Below are 21868 nucleotides of genomic sequence, written 5' to 3'. Positions count from 1 at the left end.
ATCAATGGGGTTGACCCAGATGCATCCTCGCAATCCACGTCTCGGAAGCCCTGCTTCCATAGCAATTTCATTTCATCCGGTGTCAGGCGAGACCGGCCGTCTTCAAATCGACTTGTCTCGATCCCCTGATCATTCAATCTCCTGCATATAGGCTCGAAATCCATATCAGGTAGTGGTTCACGCATTGGTTTGGATTTGCGTGACATTATCACTTGGCAAGTTGGATTTCTTCGATAGGGTACAGCGTGGAGGGTGAGGTATCAGCCGGAATGTGCTTACTGTGCCAGGATTTCTGTCGCCTTCTGTTGAGATGGAGGTTGGGTTTCCTTTTGTTTTGCGAACGATGGCGACGGCCGATATATGAACATGGATGTGGTTACACAACAAGCTCATGCAGCAAAGCTCCCAACGCAGAAATTTGTCCTTTGTCGGGCTGTTCGGTCCATGCAAACGGCTGACAATGTTGGCTTTTCAAATAGCGAAGGCTTGCCTGTAAGAGATGTACCTGATGCAGTCAGATGCACTTCCAGAGATACTCTATGGCGGTACATCATGGACACAATTGTGTACTCGCCCATCATCTACGATATGTGCCCTAAACATACTGCCACTGTCCAGCAGCTTCACGGTGCAGGTCCGCTTACGAGAATAACGCTCCGTTAAATGTAGGAAGACAAGTGTTGATTAAGCATCAATCACTACCTAACCCTTTTAAAAATGAGAGAGAAGCACCCGCCATCTGCAGGAATACAAATCTTGACTTTAATCCAATACTTAGAGCTGCAGCACACCCGCAACGAACGCAGCAAACGCAATAGCGTAGAATCCAGAAAACGAGGAAACAGTACCGGGAGAACCACTGAAGAACTCCGTCGGACTTGGGCTACTGGTAGGAACAGCAGTGTCTGTGCCTGTGCCTGTGCCAGCGCCAGTGCCAGCACCAGTTCCAGCACCAGTTCCAGTTCCAGTTCCAGTTCCAGTGCCAGTTCCAGTGCCAGTTCCAGTGCCAGTTCCAGTGCCAGTGCCAGTGCCAGTGCCAGTGCCAGTGCCAGCGCCAGTGTCAGCGCCAGTATCAGTACAAGGGATTGTCGGAATCACACTTGTCGATGCAATACCGCTGGGAGTCACAGTTGCGCTGCCAGTTCCAACACCACCAGCACCACCGGCGCCACCGCCACCTGGCGCAGACCCCGTCGGCTGAGGAATAACAGGGATACTGGTCGAGATGGAGCTGGAGCTGAAGCTCGGGCTAGAGCTGGGCCCAGTGCTAGAGCTAGAGCTGGATCCCACGACAGCAGACGAGCTAGAACCCACTGCACCTCCGTCTGTCTCATTCGACGCCCGAATACTTTCCCACGAGCCCGTCATATCCGTCCACGTATACGACTCCGCCGGGGTATAGTTAATAATCCTCACAGACTGGACATACATCGTAAACGGCGTCTGGGTGTAATCCGTCTCCCCGCCAGCCCACTGGATCGTGCCCTCTCCGTTATTCGGGTCGCCGCCGGCCCAGATCCCGATACGCGGACGCATGGGCGTCTGCGGGTAGTTTGTGCCGGAGACGGCGTCGGCGTAGTTCAGCGTTCGCACGAGGTTCCCGTCGACGTACCACTGTGTGCTCTCGGCTGTCCAGCTGATGCCGTAGGTGTGGAATTCCTCGGTGGGAGAGGTCACGGAGATGGTTGTGGCGCGGTCGTAGCTGGTTGTGTTGCCTTTGCCGAAGTAGTTGGTTTGGATTTGGTTGTCGAAGGTGCTGACTTGTTCCTGTTTCTGTTAGTTGGCTTTATTCATTATCATTATCATGGGGTAAGGAGTGGAGGTATACCCAGTCGATCTCGTCGAGGTCGTCGGACTCGAGGATGGCGGTGCTGATGATGCCGGTGCCGTTGGCAGCTCGCATCACGACCTCGAAGTAGCCGAAGAAGATGTAGAAGTCGGTTTCGATGGTGGGAGCGTCGCCCTGCTCGTTGATGGTGAACTCGGCGCCGAGCGAGGTGCTGGTGACGTCTCCAGCGCTGACAGTCCAGCCATCGAACGAGTCGGCGCCGGTGGTGAAGTCTGTGTAGAAACTCCAGCTAGCGAGGCCGTCGTTTGCAGGACATGTTTCTGTTCACGGCATCAGTAGAGACTCAGAGAGGAATGAGTCCCAGCATACTCTCGGTCGGATTGCAGTCAGTATAAGTCTGAGCAGTGCACGACTGGATTGCAGCAGCGACTGCAAGCGCAGTCCATTTCAGAAACGACTTCATGATGAGTACAGTCTACGGTGTTACCAGGAAGGTGGATTCAGAAAGCTGTGGGTGACGCAGGCCTATATGTATTCTCTCTGGACAAAGTTTTCTACCAGTGGCCGCGGAATTCACGGCCTAGGCCACCGTCAGCCTGTCAGGACAATTCACCAGAGCCAATGAATGCCTATTCGCGCGTTGTAGAGTCGCAATAAACTACGGTACTGGTGCTTTCACCGATCAGTCTATCGCAGTCTCCAATTCTAATTCTCCACCGCGAAGTCTGGTGGCCGGTGACGATTCGGCTTGCGCGGCGGGTCCCAGACAGTTCCAGAGCGATCGTATGGTTGGTTGGTCCATGGAACCAGTTCTGAAAGTATTGAAAATTTAGACAAGCTGGACTGGATTTGGGGCTAGATTCTTGGGTGATGGCTGCCTAAACACAGTTGCAAATGCCCATATCGCTGGTTCCTCCCGGTGGTCCAACCCACATTGCTATATAAAATGATCTGAACAGTTCAGGCGGCATGAAATGTCCTGCTCGGCAATCTGTTACCATAGAAATAAAAAGAGCCAGGCGGGTAATAAGTCCAAGACTTCTGCGGTGTGGTATGACAAACTGGTCTCGCTAGTCCTGCTTCAACCATGGAACGTCGTCGCCCAGGCACAATCAGGTACAACCGGGCCCAATCAGGTCAATCAGGTCAATTGGAGCTGTGGAATGGATGTCGAATTTCTCATGCCGGTGGCTTGTCGTCCAGTCTAGACTGCATTGCATTGTTCTATGATTGCATTCCAATGGATTTGATTATGGGGTAAACAACAGCACTAGCTGCAGTGAGCTCCAGAAATATCCACATCTGAATGAGTTCAATCGTGCCGATGGGCTTGGGTGTCCACTGCCGAGCTGCCCAGAAAATAAGAGAAAAGGTCAGCGTTGGGTAGACAACGTTTTCGAGGTTTTCAAAGCCGCAAATCGCACTATCTGGCTTGGTTATGTGGCTGAATCATCGTACCTCCACGGCGAAGCTGAACCAGCTGCTACGACGATGATTAATCAACAGGAAAGACTGTGTAGGATTATGGGTCCATGATTGCAGACCTGCTGGGGTTAAACGAATAGAATAGCAAGTTTGAATTGTCAATATTCGCTACTGCTAGGCGGAATATACAAGTCGCTCCTTGATGCTCAGTACAGATTGACTTAAATTAATTTGCACACATATCCATGGTATTACGGGCACTAATAGTACCTTCATCTCACACAGCGACAAGACAAGAAAAAGCAAGCCTACCAATGCGCGGGGAGTCGAGATGGCCGGACGGGATGTAGACCGAATGCAAGACCAGTCAGTCAGTCAGTCATCGGTCTGTCTCTGCTCTGCTCTTCTCTCCTCTTCTCCACCGCAGGAATTACCATATCATACCAAATAAACCCACACCGTATCCAATTTCCGTTTTCAAGGTCCAGGTATCAACCAATCAAGCCTCCGCTCCGACATTCCGGCGACGCAGGACATACCGGTCCACAATCTTTCCGAGCCCGGAGTGCTCGTTTTTGTCGGTTGTCGCGATGATGGGCGGTGGCTTGGGGACGCTCTGGCGGAAGATGTGGCGCTTGATGAAGTAGGGCAGCCAGACTTTGGTTTCGTAGCTGAGGAACTCCTTTGTTGGGACGGAGAAGACCTCTATTGCATGTTAGTTGCTGGCCAGAGGAAGAAAGACAGATTGGTGCTTACGATCCAACTCCTCTAGCGTGAGTTGTTTGGTTTCTCGCACGAAACAGAATATCATGCCCCAGGCGATGAGGTTGAGGCCGGCGTAGAAGCCGACTGGTATATTGTTAGATTTGCCATGATACGAGGATAGCTGTACTTACAGGCGCCAGTTGGGGTCATGACAGTGGTCATACGGGGAAATGTCAAGCTGAGCACACCGGCTGGAGAATGTTAGCAGGATATATAAAACGCGGCGCGAGAGAAAATACCAAAGGTGTTGTTGATGCAGACGGCCCAGGCCATGCCCTGCTCACGCTGGATGGTAGGGAAGACCTCAGCGGAGTACTGGAATGCAACCGGTCCTTCGCCTAGCGAGTAGCATATGGTGAACAGATAGACGAACAAGACGACGGGGCCGATCTGCTCGCCACGGCTGCCTGTATCCTTGAGAAGGGACAGTCCGCCGGCAAGCAGGAAGATGCACATCAGGGGGAAGGTCTGATCCGTTAGTTGGGTAGGCATATGCAGACATTCGGATACATACAATCAAGCAAAGCGTCCGACGGCCTTTGGTGTCGATGAGGAACAGCGTCGGGATGGTGAACACGACCTGGACAGCACCGTAGCCAAGCGAGGCATACAAAGCTTCGGTCTCAGTGTATCCGGCGTCTCTGAAGATACTCGAACTGTAGAAGGAGATAACTGCTGCCGTCAGAACGACGATCTAAACACGAGAATAGGGGGAGGGCTTACTGTTGATACCGCACATCTGCTGAGCAAGCATGACGGTTGATGCACCATAGTTCGCGCGTCTGATGCGAGGCACGGAGAAGCAGTCCCACATACGCTGGAAATAGCCTGCGCCACGGGCCTCCTTGAGTTCCTCCTGGTAGATCACGTACGAATAGTAGTAGTCTCTGGCGGCGATGATGGGGTGGGCTCGCAGGCGCGCCATGGAGCGGTATCCCTTTGCGTAGTGGCCGTGCTTCATGAGCCAACGAGGCGACTCGGGGCAGAACCAAATACCCAGACCGAGGAGGAAAGATGGAATGAATGCAGAGCCGAGCTGGAGACGCCAGGCGATATCGCCGGTGTTCATGACGATGCAGTTGGCCGCGAGACCCAGGAAGATACCTACTTCATCTTAGTACCAGTAGACCGTACTGTGAAGAGGAATATACTGACCAGCCACAACCCAAAGTTGCCAGAACATGACGAGGGCACCGCGGACACGGTGCGGTGCCATCTCAGCAGAGAAGATCGGGACCGTGGCGTTCTTTGCACCGATGCCGATGCCCATGATGAATCGCGTAGCAAACAAGGCCTGCCAGGAGTGTGTGAACCCGGAGCCAATGGGCGTAGCAGTGAGGATGATGGCAGTGATAAAGATCTCACCGCGACGACCGAAGTAATGGTTGAGAGGGTCGACGATGAAGGCGCCGCTGTATATCAAGTCAGCACGGCAAAGTAGCAGGCAGGCAGGTCCCCGTACACAAGACCAGCAGTCAAGAAGATCACCGCGTTGACAACACCAACAATCCATTCGTCTCTGCCCTCGCCCGCAATATTGAATTCGTCGTGGAACTGCAGGTTCGCTCCGTTGGACCCGGTCTGATCCCATCCCTGTGTCGCGGCGCCGATGGCACAGAGTCCGATGGAGTACCAAAGCATCCAGGGACCGTGCCACTTGTGGGCTCTCTCGTACTCGAGCGCATCCTGCTCGTCGCCATAAAGACCCTCGATGTTCTCGAACCTATCGGGGTCTCGCGCAACGAGGGCTGCGCGGCCAAAGAGTTCGGCGTGCTCGGCCAGGTCGTGGTCCTCGGCGAAGGTGTGCGCATCGTGCACGACTTGTTCGACTGATAGGCTCTAAATAAATCAATTAGCAGGTCCAATAAAAAGCCTCGGCTTACTTATCGAAGAGAACGAAGAACGTACCCGGAGAGGATTCTGGATGATGTTGACACCGACAGACTCGCGACGAGCACCCTGCTCAGTGTGTATTGGCTTCGTGGCCGAAGTCACCTCCTCATGGGTAGGGGAGGAGTCCTCAGTCTTCAGCTGGGGATTGATCTTTTCGTCACTCATGGTGGTGGGAGTAGAAAAGGGTTCGGATTTCCGCAGTGTTGGTGGGAGAAGAAACCTGGAGAGAACCCCTGGAGGAGGAAAACGCGCCGGCCATGCAGCGGTATTAAATCCGTGGCCGCGGCCTAGTCACTTTCAACAAGGCGCATGCGACAAAGGAAAACAAAAGGCAGTCTTCACTGGCCGGGGCGCAGGATGCTTCCTGGCTGGCATCACTGGCAGGGGGCTCGATTGGTGGAAACCGCCGCCCACCCACCGGAGCAAACGAAGAAACGTACCACTGAGGGCGACTGACCGGTATCACTTCACCAGAGCCTTATTGCTCCCTTCCGCGTGTGGCTTGGGGCCGTCCTATGGGGGGCGCCCAAAGCGGCGTTTTGAACTGGTCCAAGGTCAGATTGTCGGGGGCGTTTCAGCCGTGTGCCATGACCCCGGTCTTGGGCATAGCTGCCGTTGCTCTGGTTCCGGGGTATTCACGAGAGCTTGCACAAGAGACATCAAAGGTCAAGTAACTGTCCTCTGTCTGTTCCCCAGATTCCCCAACTCCCCAGCCCCTAAACCGCCAAAGTGGGTGCGTGGCCCAGTCTTGGGAGCCCTGCTGATTGGCCGCTGGTCAATGTCAAGAGCAGAGAAGAACTCATAAGCAAAGCACAAGACGCGACAAAAAATGGATCTGACTCACCCCAAGGATTGCAGCTAGCGCGTCTGGGCGTCTCTGGGCGTCGAATCCTGCGGTCAGCCAGGCCGACCCAGCTCGTATTGGTGCCAGTGCTGGGCGCAGAGGCAGCCAGCTGGTTGCACAAGAGCGGAGCCGGTCCAGGAGTTACGAGACGATCATACATCGGGGAAGCACAAGAGATACGAGAGATACAGCGGGAGTTACGAGCAGCGTGGCCGCTGGAATGCCATGGCCGTGGCACTGGCAGCCATGGCAGCCATGTGGTGCAGTAAGGGGCGGGGCTGCTTGGCTGGGCGGGGAAGTCGGAATAAGTTAGACAATTTAGTTGGAAGTTATAACTCAGTTATTAACTGATTCCTGAAATGTAACCCTGGCTTCCTAGTCTGACGATGCGGGGCAAAGCTGGGGATCGAGTTGGTCAACGGCTTGGTGGCTATATAACGCCCGTCATCAGCAGATCTCAGCCGGCTGCCATGGCCTGATCTGGCCTCACGCGACTGAACTGGAGGATTGAAGGACCGAGAGACTGAAGGATTCACCTCCAACTTCATCGTCTCTGCCTTGCTGACGCCGACGTTTGGCTCGCTTACACTGCAGGATTCAATAATGCCCGCCTGCGCAGACTTCCAGAAGCATCTCATCAGACTTTCGTCTCTCAGACCCACGTTGATCCTTAGACCCACGCAAGGTCGCATGAAGGATTGCTAGCATCTTCCATCGTCCGTGTCCTTAAAAAACCCTATCCGCCTGAATTCAGCATTCAACACTGAAAGCGGCAGCGGTCAAGTACTGAATGAAACAGCACAAATTGGTTGGCCTTCTTTGTTGGAATGCAGCAACCACGGTTGCCACGTCTTTCATCTGCATGACTTGCCCCTTGCTCTCTGCAGTAACCTTATCACCGCTCTGGGATTCTGGTGGCGTCCGATCCAAATGCGTTCTATCCACATCCATCACGTGGCATGAGGATATCGAGATCGCGCATTCCAGACATCAGGACAACAATGAGATCCAGACGACGTGGAATTCATGCGGCAAGCATGCAGAGAAGTCTTGGTCCAAGTTTCCAGGAATCCTAGTAAACTCAAACGTACTCATAAAGTTAAGAATTCCTGCAGTCAGCCATCGTATCCCAGGCCATCAAAGACGGGTCATCAAGGCCAGGCCATAAAGACTAGGAGTTCGCAATAGTTGAACAGGGGCTCGAATTATGCATAACATGGCTCCCATAGTACTTTAAACGCCTCTTGATCTCTTAGTCTCTTCTGCCAGCCACATCTCGTATCCGGTTCCGATGCCGTGCCCACTCCTGGCCAGGCGAAGAGGCAATTCCACCAAGAGACTCAATCCCGACGTATCGACTTTCAGAATAGGATAGCAACAAGAGTATTATACCATTTCGTTCGCACGAGAGGAGTGGAGAATGATGTCCTGGCAGAATGTTTCTGCGGATACATCGGCCCAGTGACCCGGCTCAGTGCTCTTCCGCGGTGGGGGCCGATCAGACTGATAGTACGGGATTTCTGCACGGTGTGGGTTCTCGCTAGACACTGCCAGTACTGTTGAAGGTAGTAAAATCTTTAAGGAGATCTGATGAGAAGTCTGGTCGAGCTTGGAAGGAACGGACTGGACCGGGTTGCTCTTTCTTGTTCAGTAACGATAAAACAGAGGAAGGCGCGATGGTGGCAACAAGAAGGGAAGGTACGACGACGAATTAAACAGGAAAGAGCGATGGTGTGATGTCTCGTTCCTTCCTTATACCAGCGAACAGCGTAGGCATAAATGGAAGGCGCGATACAGCTTGTAAAAGTGGAAGGAACACATAGCGACATCAATTCAAAATCATGATATTCCCTCCAACTCTAAGGAGGAATTCTATATATACGGTGTAAGTTCTATCGTCATGTCTGTACAAATATAAAGCATCATGTCCCCATTTCATCTTCATGCCGAAGAGTTCCCGGAGTTCTCAGAATTCTCAGGGTTCTCTACATGCGTCGGCGCCTCAGTGCCCTCTTTCCCAAACACACCCTCCTTGATTTCAAAGCGGAACTGTTCTTCGTCTTCCTTCAGCTGCTCCTTCAGCTTGCTGTGTGCCCTCCAGACAGGCTTGATCTCGAACAGCCGGTCGACGGCCTCGAGAGGGATACCGCTGGTTTCGGGGATCAGGAAGAAGGCGAAGAAGAACGCGAGGAAGGATAGTGCCGCGAAGAAGAAGTAGACGCCGTAGTTCATCTTTGCAAACATTTGCTTGGTGAATCGCGAGACGAGGAAGTTGAACAGCCAGTTGCTGGCTGTTGTCGCGGCTTGCGCGAGGGATCGGAGGTTGGGATCGAAGAATTCCTAAATGTCTATTAGTTCGGCTTTTGCGTAGATATGGAATTGGGTACGTACCGAGTTGCAAACCCAGGGTGTTCCGTTCCAGGTGGGAGTATAGACAGCCTGCGCAGTTGGTTAGCTGAGTACTTAAAGCAGTTTCCGCGATACATACAGTCCACAGATAAAAGAAGAAAATAGCCGCAATACCGCCTCCATTGAGATGGTCGGTAGGGTTGTCCTCAGGACGGACGACGCAGATATAAGCTCCAATAATCCACATGCAGATAGAGCCGGTGATAGCACCGCCAAGCAGAAGGTTCCGTCGTCCAAGCTGATCGACCAGGAAAAGAAGCCAAACAAAAGTCATGACAGCCTTGATCACACCGAAGATACCCGTCATCCAGCCGACATCAGCGTCAGACACGCCGATGCTGGTGAAGATAGTCGGACTATAGTAGTTGATGGCGTTGATACCAGATCCATTTTGCCAGAAGAAAAGCATACAACCAAGGAAGAGACGGTACAGAATCGTCTTGCGTCGCGCAACAGCCTGGAACGGCTTCCAGAAGCCGACTCCAATTGTAGAGGCCTGCTCTTCCAGAGCTTGGTCAATAGCCGCCACCTCTTCAGTGATGTAGATATCTGCTTCATCCAGCTGACGAATCCAGCATAGGTTGCCCATGGCCTGGGCGCGACGGCCCTTGAGGAACAACCAGCGAGGAGATTCGCGGATCCATAAGGAACCAACGAAGAGCAATCCCGCAGGGATGATCTGGATGGCAAACGGAATGATCCATTGCTGGTGGCTTGCAGGCATATGCCTTTGAACTCCGTACTGCAAAAAAAAACAACAATTTAGTCATCGTCTCCATGCGCAAGGCCGCTATCAAACACTCACGTTGATCCAGAAACCGACGAGTCCACCAATCTGCCAACCCAGTTCATAAAATCCGACTAGTCGTCCTCGAATGGCGGGAGGTGCAAGTTCAGAGATATAAATAGGGATGATGTTTGATGCAACACCAGTGCCCAATCCAGTCAGGACACGGCCTCCATACATGATCCCGAGGCCGGAGGATCCCTTTGTACCGCACGACAGGCCAGCACCAAGGGTGAACAGGGCAGAAGCAACGACCAAGCTCCATTTCCGACCAAGCCAGTGGCCGAGACCGTATGTGAAGATGGCGCCAAAGAAAGCACCTGCAATGAACAGAGAAACGATGTTCTCGCTAATAAGATCGACCTGGTCTTGGGTCATGTCGTCAAAGCCGAATTCCTGCTCGAACGACTGGAGCGTGATGGTCGTGCCGATGAAGGCCGATGTGTAACCGATCATATTGGAGCCGCATGATGCGATGACGGCCAGCACGTAGATGCGCCAGTTGTAGACGGCCCTTGGCGTTGGCCGGTCCTCCACCAGAGTGAGAACGCCCATGGTTGTAGTCGGACTTGAGAGAAGCAAAAGCAAACGTGAACTGTAGGAGACTGGAAAGAACCTGCAAAGCGAGGTGGGAACAGCTTCTAAAAGGCATCCGCAGAAACCTCGGGGTTTGTCAACTCCAGCACTCTCCACAATTGTTTGGGGATCGCCACGAAGCTATCCGGGGCATCCATGAGGAATAGCAGGCCTGCGATACGCTGAGATCTCACGCGTCAGCTGGAGAATACCCGCAATGCTCCCCAAATTCTGATCGAGGGGACGATGTCCGGGGGAGCGTTTTCCCCAGGCCTGGCGCTTATCCGCCAGGAGCCAGGGACTTTGGCCCCGAGGAATGTGCCGCATGAGCCGGCGACGGCCGGTGGGTGACCGGTGAGCGACATCGCAAGACCAGACGGGTTAATCGCTCAGCCAGCGGGCATGGGGAAGACTCTGCCGGTCAGCTGTTGACAGGCATCTCCCACAAATCGGCCCGGGGTGGCCAGTCAGTGGTCAGTCAGTGGCCAGTCAGTGGCCAAGTCGGGACCGCTTTTCCATGAATGCGGGCCGAAATGCATTTAGGGTGTCTGTTAATTTGCTAAAAGGCCGAATTCCTGCTAACACCCTCGGTAGACCCAGACAGACCCAGTTTTCTGGCGATGGCGTGGGAAAGCGCTTAGCCAGCGGCCGGAGTTTGGCCGAGCAGATGGAAAAGTGTTCCTCAGTTGTTAACGACAACGTTCTGATGATATTCAAGAGATGGGCTTTCCCTTATCCTCAAAGCTGGCCAAGTCAAGTCAAGTCGGGACAAGACAAACAAGACCCGACAGCGAGAAGCTTGACCACATTGGCACGCGGCCTTGGCAAAGGGTTAGCCCTGTCTAATGCGGTTAGTGCCGGAATAGCAAATCTCCGACCGGGAAAATATACCGCAACGGGCGGCCACTGCCTATGGGGGTATACTCTGTAGTCATTCTTGTTCGGAACTTCAGGCTGGAAACTGTTCATAGTATTATGAACATATGAAGCATACTGTAAATGGACAGAACTGGCTGCAAAATGATGACAATTTCCATTGTTACAAGCGTATAATGCAAGTGTATCATGCAGAATGAAGTAACCGCGGAAATATATATCCGACATCAACACGCCATATCCAGCACCTATATGCGTTCAACATTATACCAGTGATTTGATAACGTTTCCAAACCCAATTCTCAACCCATAGCCTGTGGTTTCTCGACGTCGCGAACGTCGAAGAAGAAATAAGCCTTAATAGGCTTTTGACAGTTGTCGTAGAGGCCATCCCATATTCACCACCTAGTAGAACAAAGAAAGCAGTATTATGTCTGGATGTTTACCAAAGGGTTTAGTTGCTCATATCACTGATGGAGATATTCTCTGGTCTGCAGTCTAGCTTACTTAAGCTAGAATATAACATTTAGTGATATAGTACTAGTTAAAAATACCACCTAGTAGTTACATTCTTATAAAAGGAGTAGTAGTTCTATAGCTACGTAGCTGATATTCGAATGCTGCCGGGCGATCGTGAGCCGCGCACGACATAATACGACATGGGGGCGAGGGAATCTCGTAATAAAGAGAACCTGGGCATATAGAAGGCCACAATAGACAAGGTAGGATGCTCGCCCTATCTCGGTATGACAGCTGCATATCATTCTACAGATATGATCAATGACTATATATACTTACAGGTTACAATCGGGCTAGGACTACGGGTCTGACTGCATACACATCCATCTTAATATACGGCGTCATTCTCTACCGCTATGAACCAAGTCGGGGACGCTGAATATAAACTGGGATATCAACACAATGACACACATGAGAACACGGGAATCCCCTGTCTCCTGCATCTCAAAATGCTTGTTCAGAGGTGTTTCGTCCGACCTTCAAAAACACCCAACCAAACGCGCGTACCAGGCCTGGATGCGTGCGCCCGGACAGCGATTGCGAACTCAATATCTGGCCGATTCAAGCCGATCGTTTCCATGGAGGGCCATGATTGTCACGTTTGGCCCCATTTGGAGATGCGTGAGCTTTTGTTATAGGCTGCTGAGATGTCAAGGAGCCTCACAGCCTCATGTCTCCACTGCTAACCGATCCTCCATACTCCGCCCCAGGGTCTCTCCATGTCACCTTGAGCCCTCTCCGCTCTTTTCCTTTCTTCCTGCCTGCCCTGTTGTCGTTGCTCCCCCCTTTTTTGTTCTCAGCTTGACTGTATCATCTCAATTCCCATGTCCGAGGAGGTTCGAGCTGGCTGGCCGGTCCGCCGGTACCTCCCAACAACCGAAGTATGCCCTCCCGGCGAGCACGGCGAAAAGACCTGGGGCCAGTTCTTTGCGTGCTGTCCTGATCCGTCACGACCGAATGTGACCGACTCGGGCTATCGGAAGTGCGACCTTGACAGCGAGCTAGGGGACTTGACGCCGCAGCCTCAGTGTGCCAATTCAACATGGACCCTTTGGACCTATGAGTCGGGATACTTCTGCTGCGACCCGACGATTGGTGAACAGGGCTACTACTATCAATCCACTGGCCAGCTGGGTTGTGGCACCGGCGATTGGATCTCGACGGCTGATTCTGATGTGCGGAATGCAGGGAATTATCCACAGCCCGCGGGTATGCTTTCTCAAACCATTTGACGCCGAAGTTTGAATCAGCAGCTAAGTGATATGTCGAATAACAGTAAAAAAGCATTCATCAACGAACAAAGGCGCGATAGCGGGTGGTGTCGTCGGGGGTGTTTGCGGAGCGCTGATAATCGTGGGCATAATATGGTTCTTCCTCCGTCGTCGTCGCCAGTCGAACAAGAGAAATGCCACAGAGGCTTTCACCGACTCGAGCAGCTATAACAACAATACAACCAAAACCCAGATCGAGAGTGGCCCGGCTGAGCTGCATGAACAGTCCCCCGTGCAAAAGGAGATGCCTGCTGATCCACACTTGCGCCACGAGCTTTCTGGAACGATGCCTGCAAAGCAAGAACCTTCTGAGCTTGCTTGATTGTTATACCCTAGCGTTTGTTTTGTTTTGTTTTGTTTTCTTTTTTTTTTGAGTCTGTGAATTCGTAATCCGATAATAAGGGTGGAAGATCACAGCCTTTGGTCATATTACCGGCATATATGAAGGCTGCCAGCGTCAGTCGCAAATAGATCGATCTTAGTTAGAACTTATAGCGAGTGATAGATCATTTAAAAGAGGAATAACGGATTCTATATAGAAGATAATACCGGGTAGAAGTCTTGCTCGACCTAACCATAAGACGACACGTTGAATAAGAAGCAAATGGTAAGCACATTCGTATTAAACCTTAAACGGCATTAAAAAGTCTGAGATCACCCAAAGTTTGAAATGCCCAGGCCCTAGTACTCGACTACTCGTCGAGTTGGAGAGCCGTTGGCGCATTAAGTGGGCTGAAACCCAGTTAGATTAGGATTGGCACGCCAATTGTTATATATCGCCCCGTCCGTTCACTTGAAACTCTTGCACGTTTGACTTGATTTTGAGTCCCGGAGTTATGCTGCAATACATCTAGACATGCCCATTACTATTCTCCGGTAATGAGATCATCCCACGCAGTTGGCAATGGCCAGCCTCCCGCCCGCGAAAAAGGGCCGCAAGTTCCACCATAAGTCGCGATACGGCTGTCTACCGTGTAAGCGGCGGAGAATTAAGGTAAAAACACCAGTCCATGAACCGTAATGGGCAGTGGATTGATTTGGATAGTGCGATGAGAAAAAGCCCATCTGCGATAACTGCGCTCAGCGCAATATCGAGTGCTCCTTGAGATACCTCGAGCCAGCTACAATACAGCGCCAACCCACTACTATTACAGCCCCGAATAGTAATGCTTCATCACTGCAGATACTGCATGGGATTCCTGCGCAGATATCGTATGGAGACGTTCCCCCCTTCTGTCGCAGCAATACGCGCGACTATGAGCTCTACTGCCACTTCCAGACGCGCACGGCTCCTAGCTTCTCATACCAGGAGATTGTGCAGAAGCTTTTCCGCGAGGAGTTTCCGAAGATAGCGACGTCGTTTCCGTTCGTTGGTCATGGGATCCTCAGTGTCGCCTACATTCACCTTGCAGGGCAGTCTCAGGCATCGTCGCGGAGTTTACTCGCAGAGGCTGCTTTCCATGTTAACCAGGCCCTGCCGGAGTACTCGGAGGCGCTAAGGGATATAACGGAGCAGAATTCGGCGGCGTTGTTTGGGTTTGCGATGTTTGTGGTGCTGTTTGATTTTGCGAATGTTAATGAGGAGTGTGGTGTTTTGCTACGCGCTGCGAGGAGGGAGACAGAGTCTGAAGAGTCCGACAAGAAGGGAGAGATTGTCAAAGAGCTCGCGAGTAATGCTGCAAGAGTTGCCCACGGTATGCACAATATCTTCGGGATATTCTGGAGATGCCAGCGGTGGATTTCATCCAGCGCTCTTGCTCCTGTCATCCAGCGATATAGTCCGCCAATGCTGAGCGAGCCCTCGATGAGCTGGATCAGGGTGGAAGACGGGCACCTGGCAGCGTTGAATGGTCTGTGGCAGGGTAATCCGGCAATCCCTTTGCACCATTCATGTGCTCTGTCCGACGCTCTGAATTCCCTCCGCGATACCTTTGCCATGGTCACCCAGTTGACTGTTCTGCGGCCTCACGGGAATCGCGCTGTCGGATCATTGTCTGTGGATTTAGGTCAGATCCATACAGAGCTCTCGGTTGGACGACTCGACGATATCCCGAGCGTCTTCACGTGGTATATCAGGCTGTCGCCGGATTTTATTAGCATGGTTGAGGCCGGGAATGGGTATGCGATGGTCGTGCTCGCCCACTATGCGATCGTCCTGCACAGGGCTACTTGCGACAAATGGTGGATTCACAATCTCCCTCAACGATTTGTGGCGAGTGCCGAGTTGGTCCTGGGACAGGAACGAAGGGCATGGATTGAATGGCCGTTGTTGGTTGTTGATGCTCGGAATGCTGGATGAATTGCACTAGAATTATAAGTTGTAATATGGAGGAGGCCTGGAAGACTGAGAAGCATCATAGAGAGTCACATGAATAATATGATAATATGATAATATGCCCAGTATCCTGTCTCACCTGAAACGGGAGAGTTACGAGATTTACAGATTCACAGATTTACCGATTGTGCGACGTTGATGGCGGGACCGGCGTGGATGTCAAGCTGCATCCTGGCTAATCGTCGAGTCTCCTATACGACTGCGCTTTGGCCACCAGTCGACGTCGTCCGATCGAATCCTCGGACTGTTAACAATCCACGAGAGTATTTGAATTTTGAAGGTTAAGGGACTATGTGGGGAATCCGGGGTATGTCGCGAGTCAGTCGGAACGATCGGAAGATGGAAGATGGAAGACTCATTGAAGAACTTGTAGAATGGCCTTTATCAATATTAACCAGTTATGCGCCAATATGATCTGGAGACCTTATGGTGTCCATCTTGTCCTATACGTATACTGCGTTTGAGGCAACTGCCGAGTGTCGGCTGTTTCACCTCTTCCAAATCTGCGACTCAAGGAGTCAAGGCATCTTCCCTGTGCAAATCCCAAAGGCCAACCGGTAGACAAACCAAGGCACAAACATGCCAGACTCGAATCTTCGAGTCAGCTTCAGTCCCGCGGTCCACGTGAAGATTAGAGTCGGCCGTTGATCGTCAGTGAACCATCAACTGCAGTGGGCAGGCGTACAGGCACGGATGCATAAATGTATGGAGTACACTGTAGACCCTAGAGGCACCAATCTGGGTGTATTATTTGGCCAGGATACTCCAGAACAGCATATCCCGTGGGTTTCAGTGTGCATCTTTCTTAGCAACGTTCGACCGGCTCTCAGTTCATGGCTCTCCGGCTCAAGTGGACCTGAATTTAATGATAGGCCCGCCAATTAAATCCGGCTCTATACGCCAGTGCTGATCCCATTTTTTCGGCATGGAGTCCCCGTGGAACGAGCTCTCCTTATCGGCTTGCGTATTGCGTATCGCGTATATCCGTATGGCCGACTGGATTGACTACAAGGAATGGAGCTGAGACGGGATTGCAAAACGAAGGATCAGCTCATTCAGGATTAGGATTGATACATAGACTCTTTTTACTCTAAGCCTGTTTGCTAGACTGCAATGTGGGTTTTGAATATTTAACGGCGTATCCCCCTTTTCATCGACGAGGACCGTTCCCTGCCTGCAGAACCGAGCATTAAGAAACATGCTTCCCCAGATTTCGTCAGGGTGTGGCCTTCTAGCCCTGGCCCTTTCGGCCCTCCCAGTCGCTGCTTCTGCTTCTTCTGGACCTGGCCCAGAGGCATGTGGGAATTTAACGCAGTCGCTCGGCGAAAAGACCGTCGTCACCAACACCCTAAGCCTCCAATACATCAATTCGCAAACCTCGTACTTCAACACCGAGCAGAACAAATACAAGCCGTCCTGCATCGTCTATCCAACCTCAGCGCAAGACGTCTCCGACGCAATAAAAGCGATCCGCAAATCCGACTCCCGGTTCGCTATCAAGGCCGGCGGACATAACCCTAACGACTTCTACTCGTCTGTCGACAAGGGCGTGCTGATCGATCTCTCGTCTCTAACGGAGAAGTCGTACGATGAAGATTCAAAGCTCGCGACGTACCAGCCCGGCGGCACGTTTGGAGATGTATACGAGTACTTTGCGCAGTGGAATCGCACCGTTGTGGGTGCGCGGTTGGCGGGTGTAGGGACGGGGCTTGCCCTCGGCGGTGGTCTCTCGTATCTGTCTAGCCAATATGGAATGGCCTGCGACTCGTTCCGGGAGCTTGAGGTTGTGCTGCCCTCTGGCGAGATCGTTACTGCGTCTGAGAAAAGTAACCCCGATCTGTTCTTTGGTTTACGTGGCGGCGGTGGGAATTCCTATGGTGTTGTCACGAAGTATACGGTCCAGAGTTACCCGGCGAATACCTTCTATGCAGGGAATGTGATTTATCTGTTCCAGCAGAACTCGGCTGTGCTGGATGCGATCAGCGACTTTGTTCGGTATAACGAGGACCCCAAGGCTGCGATCATTGGGACGTATATGAAACTGCCCACCCCGGACCTGGAGTTTAACCTCGACGAGGCGATCATCATGTTCCTGGTCTATGATGGCGAGGACGCAGGGGATGTGTTTAAGAATTTCACGGATATCCCGCATCTTGCCAATACGCTTAAGAAGACGGATTACAACACTGTCGTGAACATGCCTATCCCCGGCAGCGCAGAGCTCAATGCTGGTCGGAACAGCTTCCGGGTCACGGTGCACAGCGGCGACAAGCAGGGCATCGACAACCTGAACGATCTGTACGAGAAGTGGCGCGCCTGGAGCGAGAAGAACAAGGGCCAGTACATCCTGACCTCGTTCGACATCCAGCCCGTCCCGAAGTCGCTCACGGATGCCTCGACCTCGAACTTTGGCGGCAATGCGATGCAGATGCCGGATGGGCCGTGGTACTGGGTCAATTATCTGCTGACGGCGTCGCCGCTTCTGTCGGAGGAGGATTTGCAGAAGGTGCAGGACAGTTACAGGGACCTTGTCGCGGCGGTGCCCCCGACCGAGGGATTGCCGTTGTTTATTAATGATGCGGCGCATGACCAGAATGCGCTGGCTACGTACGGGGGGTATGAGAAGTTGAAGAGCATCAAGGCCAAGTATGATCCGGATGGCTTCTTTAGTGCGCGGACTGGGGGGTGGCAGTTTCCATGATTGTATAGCGTAACATTAAGTAACATTAACTGTATGGAATTGGAGACTAGATATGATTGTTAGCCGCCCTTGTTGCATGGTTTAGACAATGATGAGCGGCAACAGCCCGAATGCCAATGATATTCTCAAGAAGTGTGATCCAACTGCATTCCACTGTAGGCGGCGGTTACTCTGTAGGCGGTTACTCTGTAGTCGTAGGCGCCGGGGGCGGGCCGGTCCTTTAATGCACGTCAAGGAGGGTGGACTGACAATGAAAGGGCGCTTCCATTTATAGAATGATGAATACAGTGGACAATGAAAGAGTGACTGTATATATCTCTGTTTATCTCCCTGTATCCAAGACTGTTTCTTACTTCCAACTGCACTACCGTGGATCCAGAACTATGTCGCTGAACCAGACTCTACTCTATCTTCTCTCTCTCTCCTCGATTTCCTTTGCGAACCAGGATGTTCTAGATGCCGACCGAGACTCAGGTCGAGACTACAGAGCTCTGGTCACGAAGACCATCACATATAATGAGCAGACACCACTGCCGGCCCAGAGTAAGTATCCCACATCTTGATTCATCTACGCCTTGGACAAGCTAACACTGCCAAGATATCACTAGCGACTTTGACAGTCTGTCCTGCCAGCCAGACGAAAAACAATGCAACGATTCATGTATTCCCTCAACACAGGACTGCTGCTCGGCCGACCACTGCTTCCCAGGAGACTACTGCTACCACCACAGCGGCAAAGCACACTGCTGCCCCCAGGGCCTAGAGTGCTTCCAGATCAGCGGCCATGTCTGCTTCGACCAGAAGATCCTGTGGTACGACGAGGTTCACATTGTGGAGGAGGATAGCGACGAGGTGGTCACCGCGTGGGATCTGCACGAGTCTGTGCGGCGAGCGAAAACGAGGCTCACCGTGACAGCCTCGTATCCGAGCGAGGGTCGCTCCTCGTACTCAGAGTTGAGCTCAAGAGTGGTGCGGGCGGCGGCAACGTCGTCGGTGGTGTTGGACTCGATAGCCACGCGGACAATCACGTTCACAAGCAGTCCGACCTCGGAGCTGGGAGACTCTTGGGCGGGGCCCGCGGGAGTCGAGGGAGTCAAGGGACAGGCTGTTCTGGGATGATTTGGTTTAGTTGACTTGGTTGGCTTTTGAGTTATTTATTTTCTTTGTCAGCGGATTTGCGACCGGAATTAAGCTAAAGCATCCTTCACTTTTGTGCATCAGGATCTCCGTCAATGCCCCGAGTTCCGAGACAACGCGAAGCATCCGGACTCCGTATACGCGGAACCAAGTGAGCCGAGCAATAAAAGCCTTGACTTTGACAATAATTCTGCACTTTATGCGGTGGAGTTGGTGGATGTTCCATGGATCGTCGGGGAGTCGGTCTCCCGGCGGTTACGGTCGACGCGTGGGCTGTCAGCTGGCGTGACATCCAGCAATTGAGCGGCAGTGTCGGTGCTGTCGAGAGCGTAGAGCGTAGAGGGTCAGTTTGGGAGACTGGGAATGTTAACATCGATACAATTGACCTTTGGAGTCTATCTCGGTGCCTGCTGGGCTGAAAAGTTAGTGTTCACGCGAGCAGACCCACGCAGCTCACAAGGCTGAAGACCACCGAAAAACGAGTACGAGATGCTCGAGTCTGCGCCAATCAACAGCAGCAGGGGCAGGTCAAGCCAGACCTGGACTTGCAGTTTCTTGCAGTTTATTATTGTCCTCAATTTGTGCAGAGTCTCAGTTTTGAGGCGGTCAGCTGACCTGCCTCCTCCCTTTCTCCCTCGTTTTCTCCCTCTCTCCCTGTCGCGTGTCAGCCTGTTGTCCTTTTCTGCCCAGCTTCAGCGTCCATTCTTTGATTTCTTTCTATATATACTGATCTATTTTTTGAGCTTCATCTTTGCTGTCCATAACTTCAATGCCCTATCGTCTGCTCTAACCCCACCCGGTTAGCATTCGCCCCCAGTTTCCATCTCCATCACGCTCAGGACGGCTTCCTTTCCTTGGTCCATCTCTACCGTAAGCCAGCAGGCTGTGCTACCCAACACTCGGCCACGGTGCGAGTCGTGAATCGTGATCGACCACATCCAGCGACTCAGAGATGTCGACAAATTCCACCGGGAACATCGATCTGGGTAAACCCCAGTTTGCTTCCCACTCATGGCTCGAGCCGATCGTGTGTCACCCTGATCTGGACCGTGCCCCCGAGATCATCTAACAAGCTTATTGACTAGGTCGTCGTGAGCATTATGCTTATCTCCCTCTACGTGAACCGTTACAAACACTTCAGCGTCCTCGACACCAACCGTGACCCCGTCGCCGAGCGAGAGTACCTCAAGGCCGACATTGAAGCAAGCTCGGTACCGCTGCCGGACGATCTGAATGGCTTGAATAGCTCACCTCCCGCGAAGCGCCGATCATACGGTTGCTGCGTGATCAGCACGCCAAATTCCTCTCGTTTCGCCCGTCACATACACAGCCGCTTCGTCCAGAAATTCCCTTTCTTGGTTGAGATGTTTTACTGGATCCTCAACTACGCGTTCTACTCGTGCACAAAGGCGTTAGCGCAGGCGCTATCTCCCGCTGGAACAGACGTAGTGCAGCTCGCGCAGGACCACGGCATTTCTATCCTCGACCTGGAACACCGTTCGATTTTCAGCATATTTTTCCCTGTCGAAGAATCTGACTTCCAATCCTTCTTTCTCAATGGACATCCGGGGTGGATGACGTTTTTCAATCGGATCTACTCCCTGGTCCACATCCCAGGGACCGTCGCGTAAGTTTCCTGATAAGAACTGGAGGCAACGGGCCTGACTTTCATAGGTTCATCTCATGGTACTACTGGGCCGCCCCTGATCATCAGCGATTTGCTACCGTCCGCCGCACGATGACGCTTGGAAACTTTGTCGCGTTTATAGTCTTCTGTTTCTACCCGTGCATGCCCCCGCGGCTGCTTCCCGAGTCATACAACTTCCACGACACCGTGCGCCAGGAAAACGCAGAAAGTGTGTGGGTCGGCGGGAAGATGGTCAACCAACTAGCAGCCATGCCGAGCTTGCACTTTACCTATGCTTTCTGTATCGGTGCGACGTTTATCTATCACTCCAATTTCTGGTCGCTGTTCAACGGCGGCCGGAGGACCCTGCGTGCTATGGCCACCACCGCGGTCTTTGTCGGCCTTGGCATCTTCTATCCTCTCCTCGTGTTGTCGGTGATTGTCGCCACGGCAAACCACTACTGGTTCGATGCGACCGTAGCGATGTTCTCCGTCGCGATGTGCTTCGCCATCAACCGGATCTGGCTGGTCCTACTGCCGGCAGAGGACATCTTCCTCTGGGTGACGCGCCTGGAAAAGCCCGTGCCAACGACCGGCAGCAGACTTCGTAACAGCAACTGGCACATGCAGAAAGACAACTTCGAGGAGTCGGAGCACCTGCTGCAACACAACTAATTAAGTTGGACATATTACGTATATATATCTACGGAAACGGGCGCAACCGGCGCATTGTCCACTGCATATTGGTATAATATCTATATAGCATGCAACAAGCATATAATAGGCGTGATTTGACTTCAATTCACATAATATTTAGGAATATATTGAGGACATTTTTCTAGTTGAGATTTCCCGTCACCCACCTTATCAGCAGCAATAGCTCGCCCAAGTAGCATGCGATGACAACCAACAGC

The 21868-nt window shown here is 52.3% G+C and overlaps 9 protein-coding genes across 9 annotated transcripts; 6 read left to right on the top strand and 3 right to left on the bottom strand.

The window, feature by feature from the left end:
• Window positions 1–774: 774 nt before the first annotated feature.
• APUU_70060S (glycoside hydrolase family 16 protein) lies at window positions 775–2252 on the bottom strand (the record flags this gene model as incomplete). The annotated part of the gene is made up of 3 exons (XM_041694892.1): window positions 775–1767; window positions 1829–2109; window positions 2159–2252. 3 exons carry the CDS (start codon window positions 2250–2252, stop codon window positions 775–777), a joined length of 1368 nt encoding a protein of 455 aa, XP_041560676.1.
• Window positions 2253–3713: 1461 nt separating this feature from the next.
• APUU_70059S (uncharacterized protein) lies at window positions 3714–6037 on the bottom strand (the record flags this gene model as incomplete). The annotated part of the gene is made up of 9 exons (XM_041694890.1): window positions 3714–3919; window positions 3971–4063; window positions 4111–4170; window positions 4219–4447; window positions 4494–4651; window positions 4703–5083; window positions 5135–5391; window positions 5442–5818; window positions 5888–6037. 9 exons carry the CDS (start codon window positions 6035–6037, stop codon window positions 3714–3716), a joined length of 1911 nt encoding a protein of 636 aa, XP_041560675.1.
• Window positions 6038–8657: 2620 nt separating this feature from the next.
• On the bottom strand, window positions 8658–10467 carry APUU_70058S (sugar porter family MFS transporter; the record flags this gene model as incomplete). Its single annotated transcript, XM_041694889.1, has 4 exons — window positions 8658–9056; window positions 9108–9155; window positions 9205–9867; window positions 9931–10467. 4 exons carry the CDS (start codon window positions 10465–10467, stop codon window positions 8658–8660), a joined length of 1647 nt encoding a protein of 548 aa, XP_041560674.1.
• Window positions 10468–12707: 2240 nt separating this feature from the next.
• APUU_70057A (uncharacterized protein) lies at window positions 12708–13476 on the top strand (the record flags this gene model as incomplete). Its single annotated transcript, XM_041694888.1, has 2 exons — window positions 12708–13092; window positions 13160–13476. The coding sequence occupies 2 exons, from the start codon at window positions 12708–12710 to the stop codon at window positions 13474–13476; spliced, it is 702 nt and encodes a 233-aa protein (XP_041560673.1).
• A 582-nt stretch (window positions 13477–14058) lies between these two features.
• On the top strand, window positions 14059–15453 carry APUU_70056A (Zn(II)2Cys6 transcription factor; the record flags this gene model as incomplete). The annotated part of the gene is made up of 2 exons (XM_041694887.1): window positions 14059–14148; window positions 14200–15453. The coding sequence occupies 2 exons, from the start codon at window positions 14059–14061 to the stop codon at window positions 15451–15453; spliced, it is 1344 nt and encodes a 447-aa protein (XP_041560672.1).
• Window positions 15454–16687: 1234 nt separating this feature from the next.
• APUU_70055A (uncharacterized protein) lies at window positions 16688–18190 on the top strand (the record flags this gene model as incomplete). Its single annotated transcript, XM_041694886.1, has 1 exon — window positions 16688–18190. The coding sequence occupies one exon, from the start codon at window positions 16688–16690 to the stop codon at window positions 18188–18190; it is 1503 nt and encodes a 500-aa protein (XP_041560671.1).
• A 383-nt stretch (window positions 18191–18573) lies between these two features.
• APUU_70054A (uncharacterized protein) lies at window positions 18574–19309 on the top strand (the record flags this gene model as incomplete). The annotated part of the gene is made up of 2 exons (XM_041694885.1): window positions 18574–18733; window positions 18789–19309. 2 exons carry the CDS (start codon window positions 18574–18576, stop codon window positions 19307–19309), a joined length of 681 nt encoding a protein of 226 aa, XP_041560670.1.
• Window positions 19310–19816: 507 nt separating this feature from the next.
• APUU_70053A (uncharacterized protein) lies at window positions 19817–20131 on the top strand (the record flags this gene model as incomplete). Its single annotated transcript, XM_041694884.1, has 1 exon — window positions 19817–20131. One exon carries the CDS (start codon window positions 19817–19819, stop codon window positions 20129–20131), a length of 315 nt encoding a protein of 104 aa, XP_041560669.1.
• Window positions 20132–20279: 148 nt separating this feature from the next.
• On the top strand, window positions 20280–21629 carry APUU_70052A (phosphatase PAP2 family protein; the record flags this gene model as incomplete). The annotated part of the gene is made up of 3 exons (XM_041694883.1): window positions 20280–20354; window positions 20413–20954; window positions 21002–21629. 3 exons carry the CDS (start codon window positions 20280–20282, stop codon window positions 21627–21629), a joined length of 1245 nt encoding a protein of 414 aa, XP_041560668.1.
• Between the last annotated feature and the right edge of the window lie 239 nt (window positions 21630–21868).

The sequence above is a fragment of the Aspergillus puulaauensis genome, chromosome 7 (assembly GCF_016861865.1).
Source record: "Aspergillus puulaauensis MK2 DNA, chromosome 7, nearly complete sequence".
NCBI lineage: Eukaryota > Fungi > Ascomycota > Eurotiomycetes > Eurotiales > Aspergillaceae > Aspergillus > Aspergillus puulaauensis.
The sequence above is the reverse complement of the archived record's forward strand: the minus strand, read 5'-3'. Positions and strand labels throughout refer to the sequence as shown.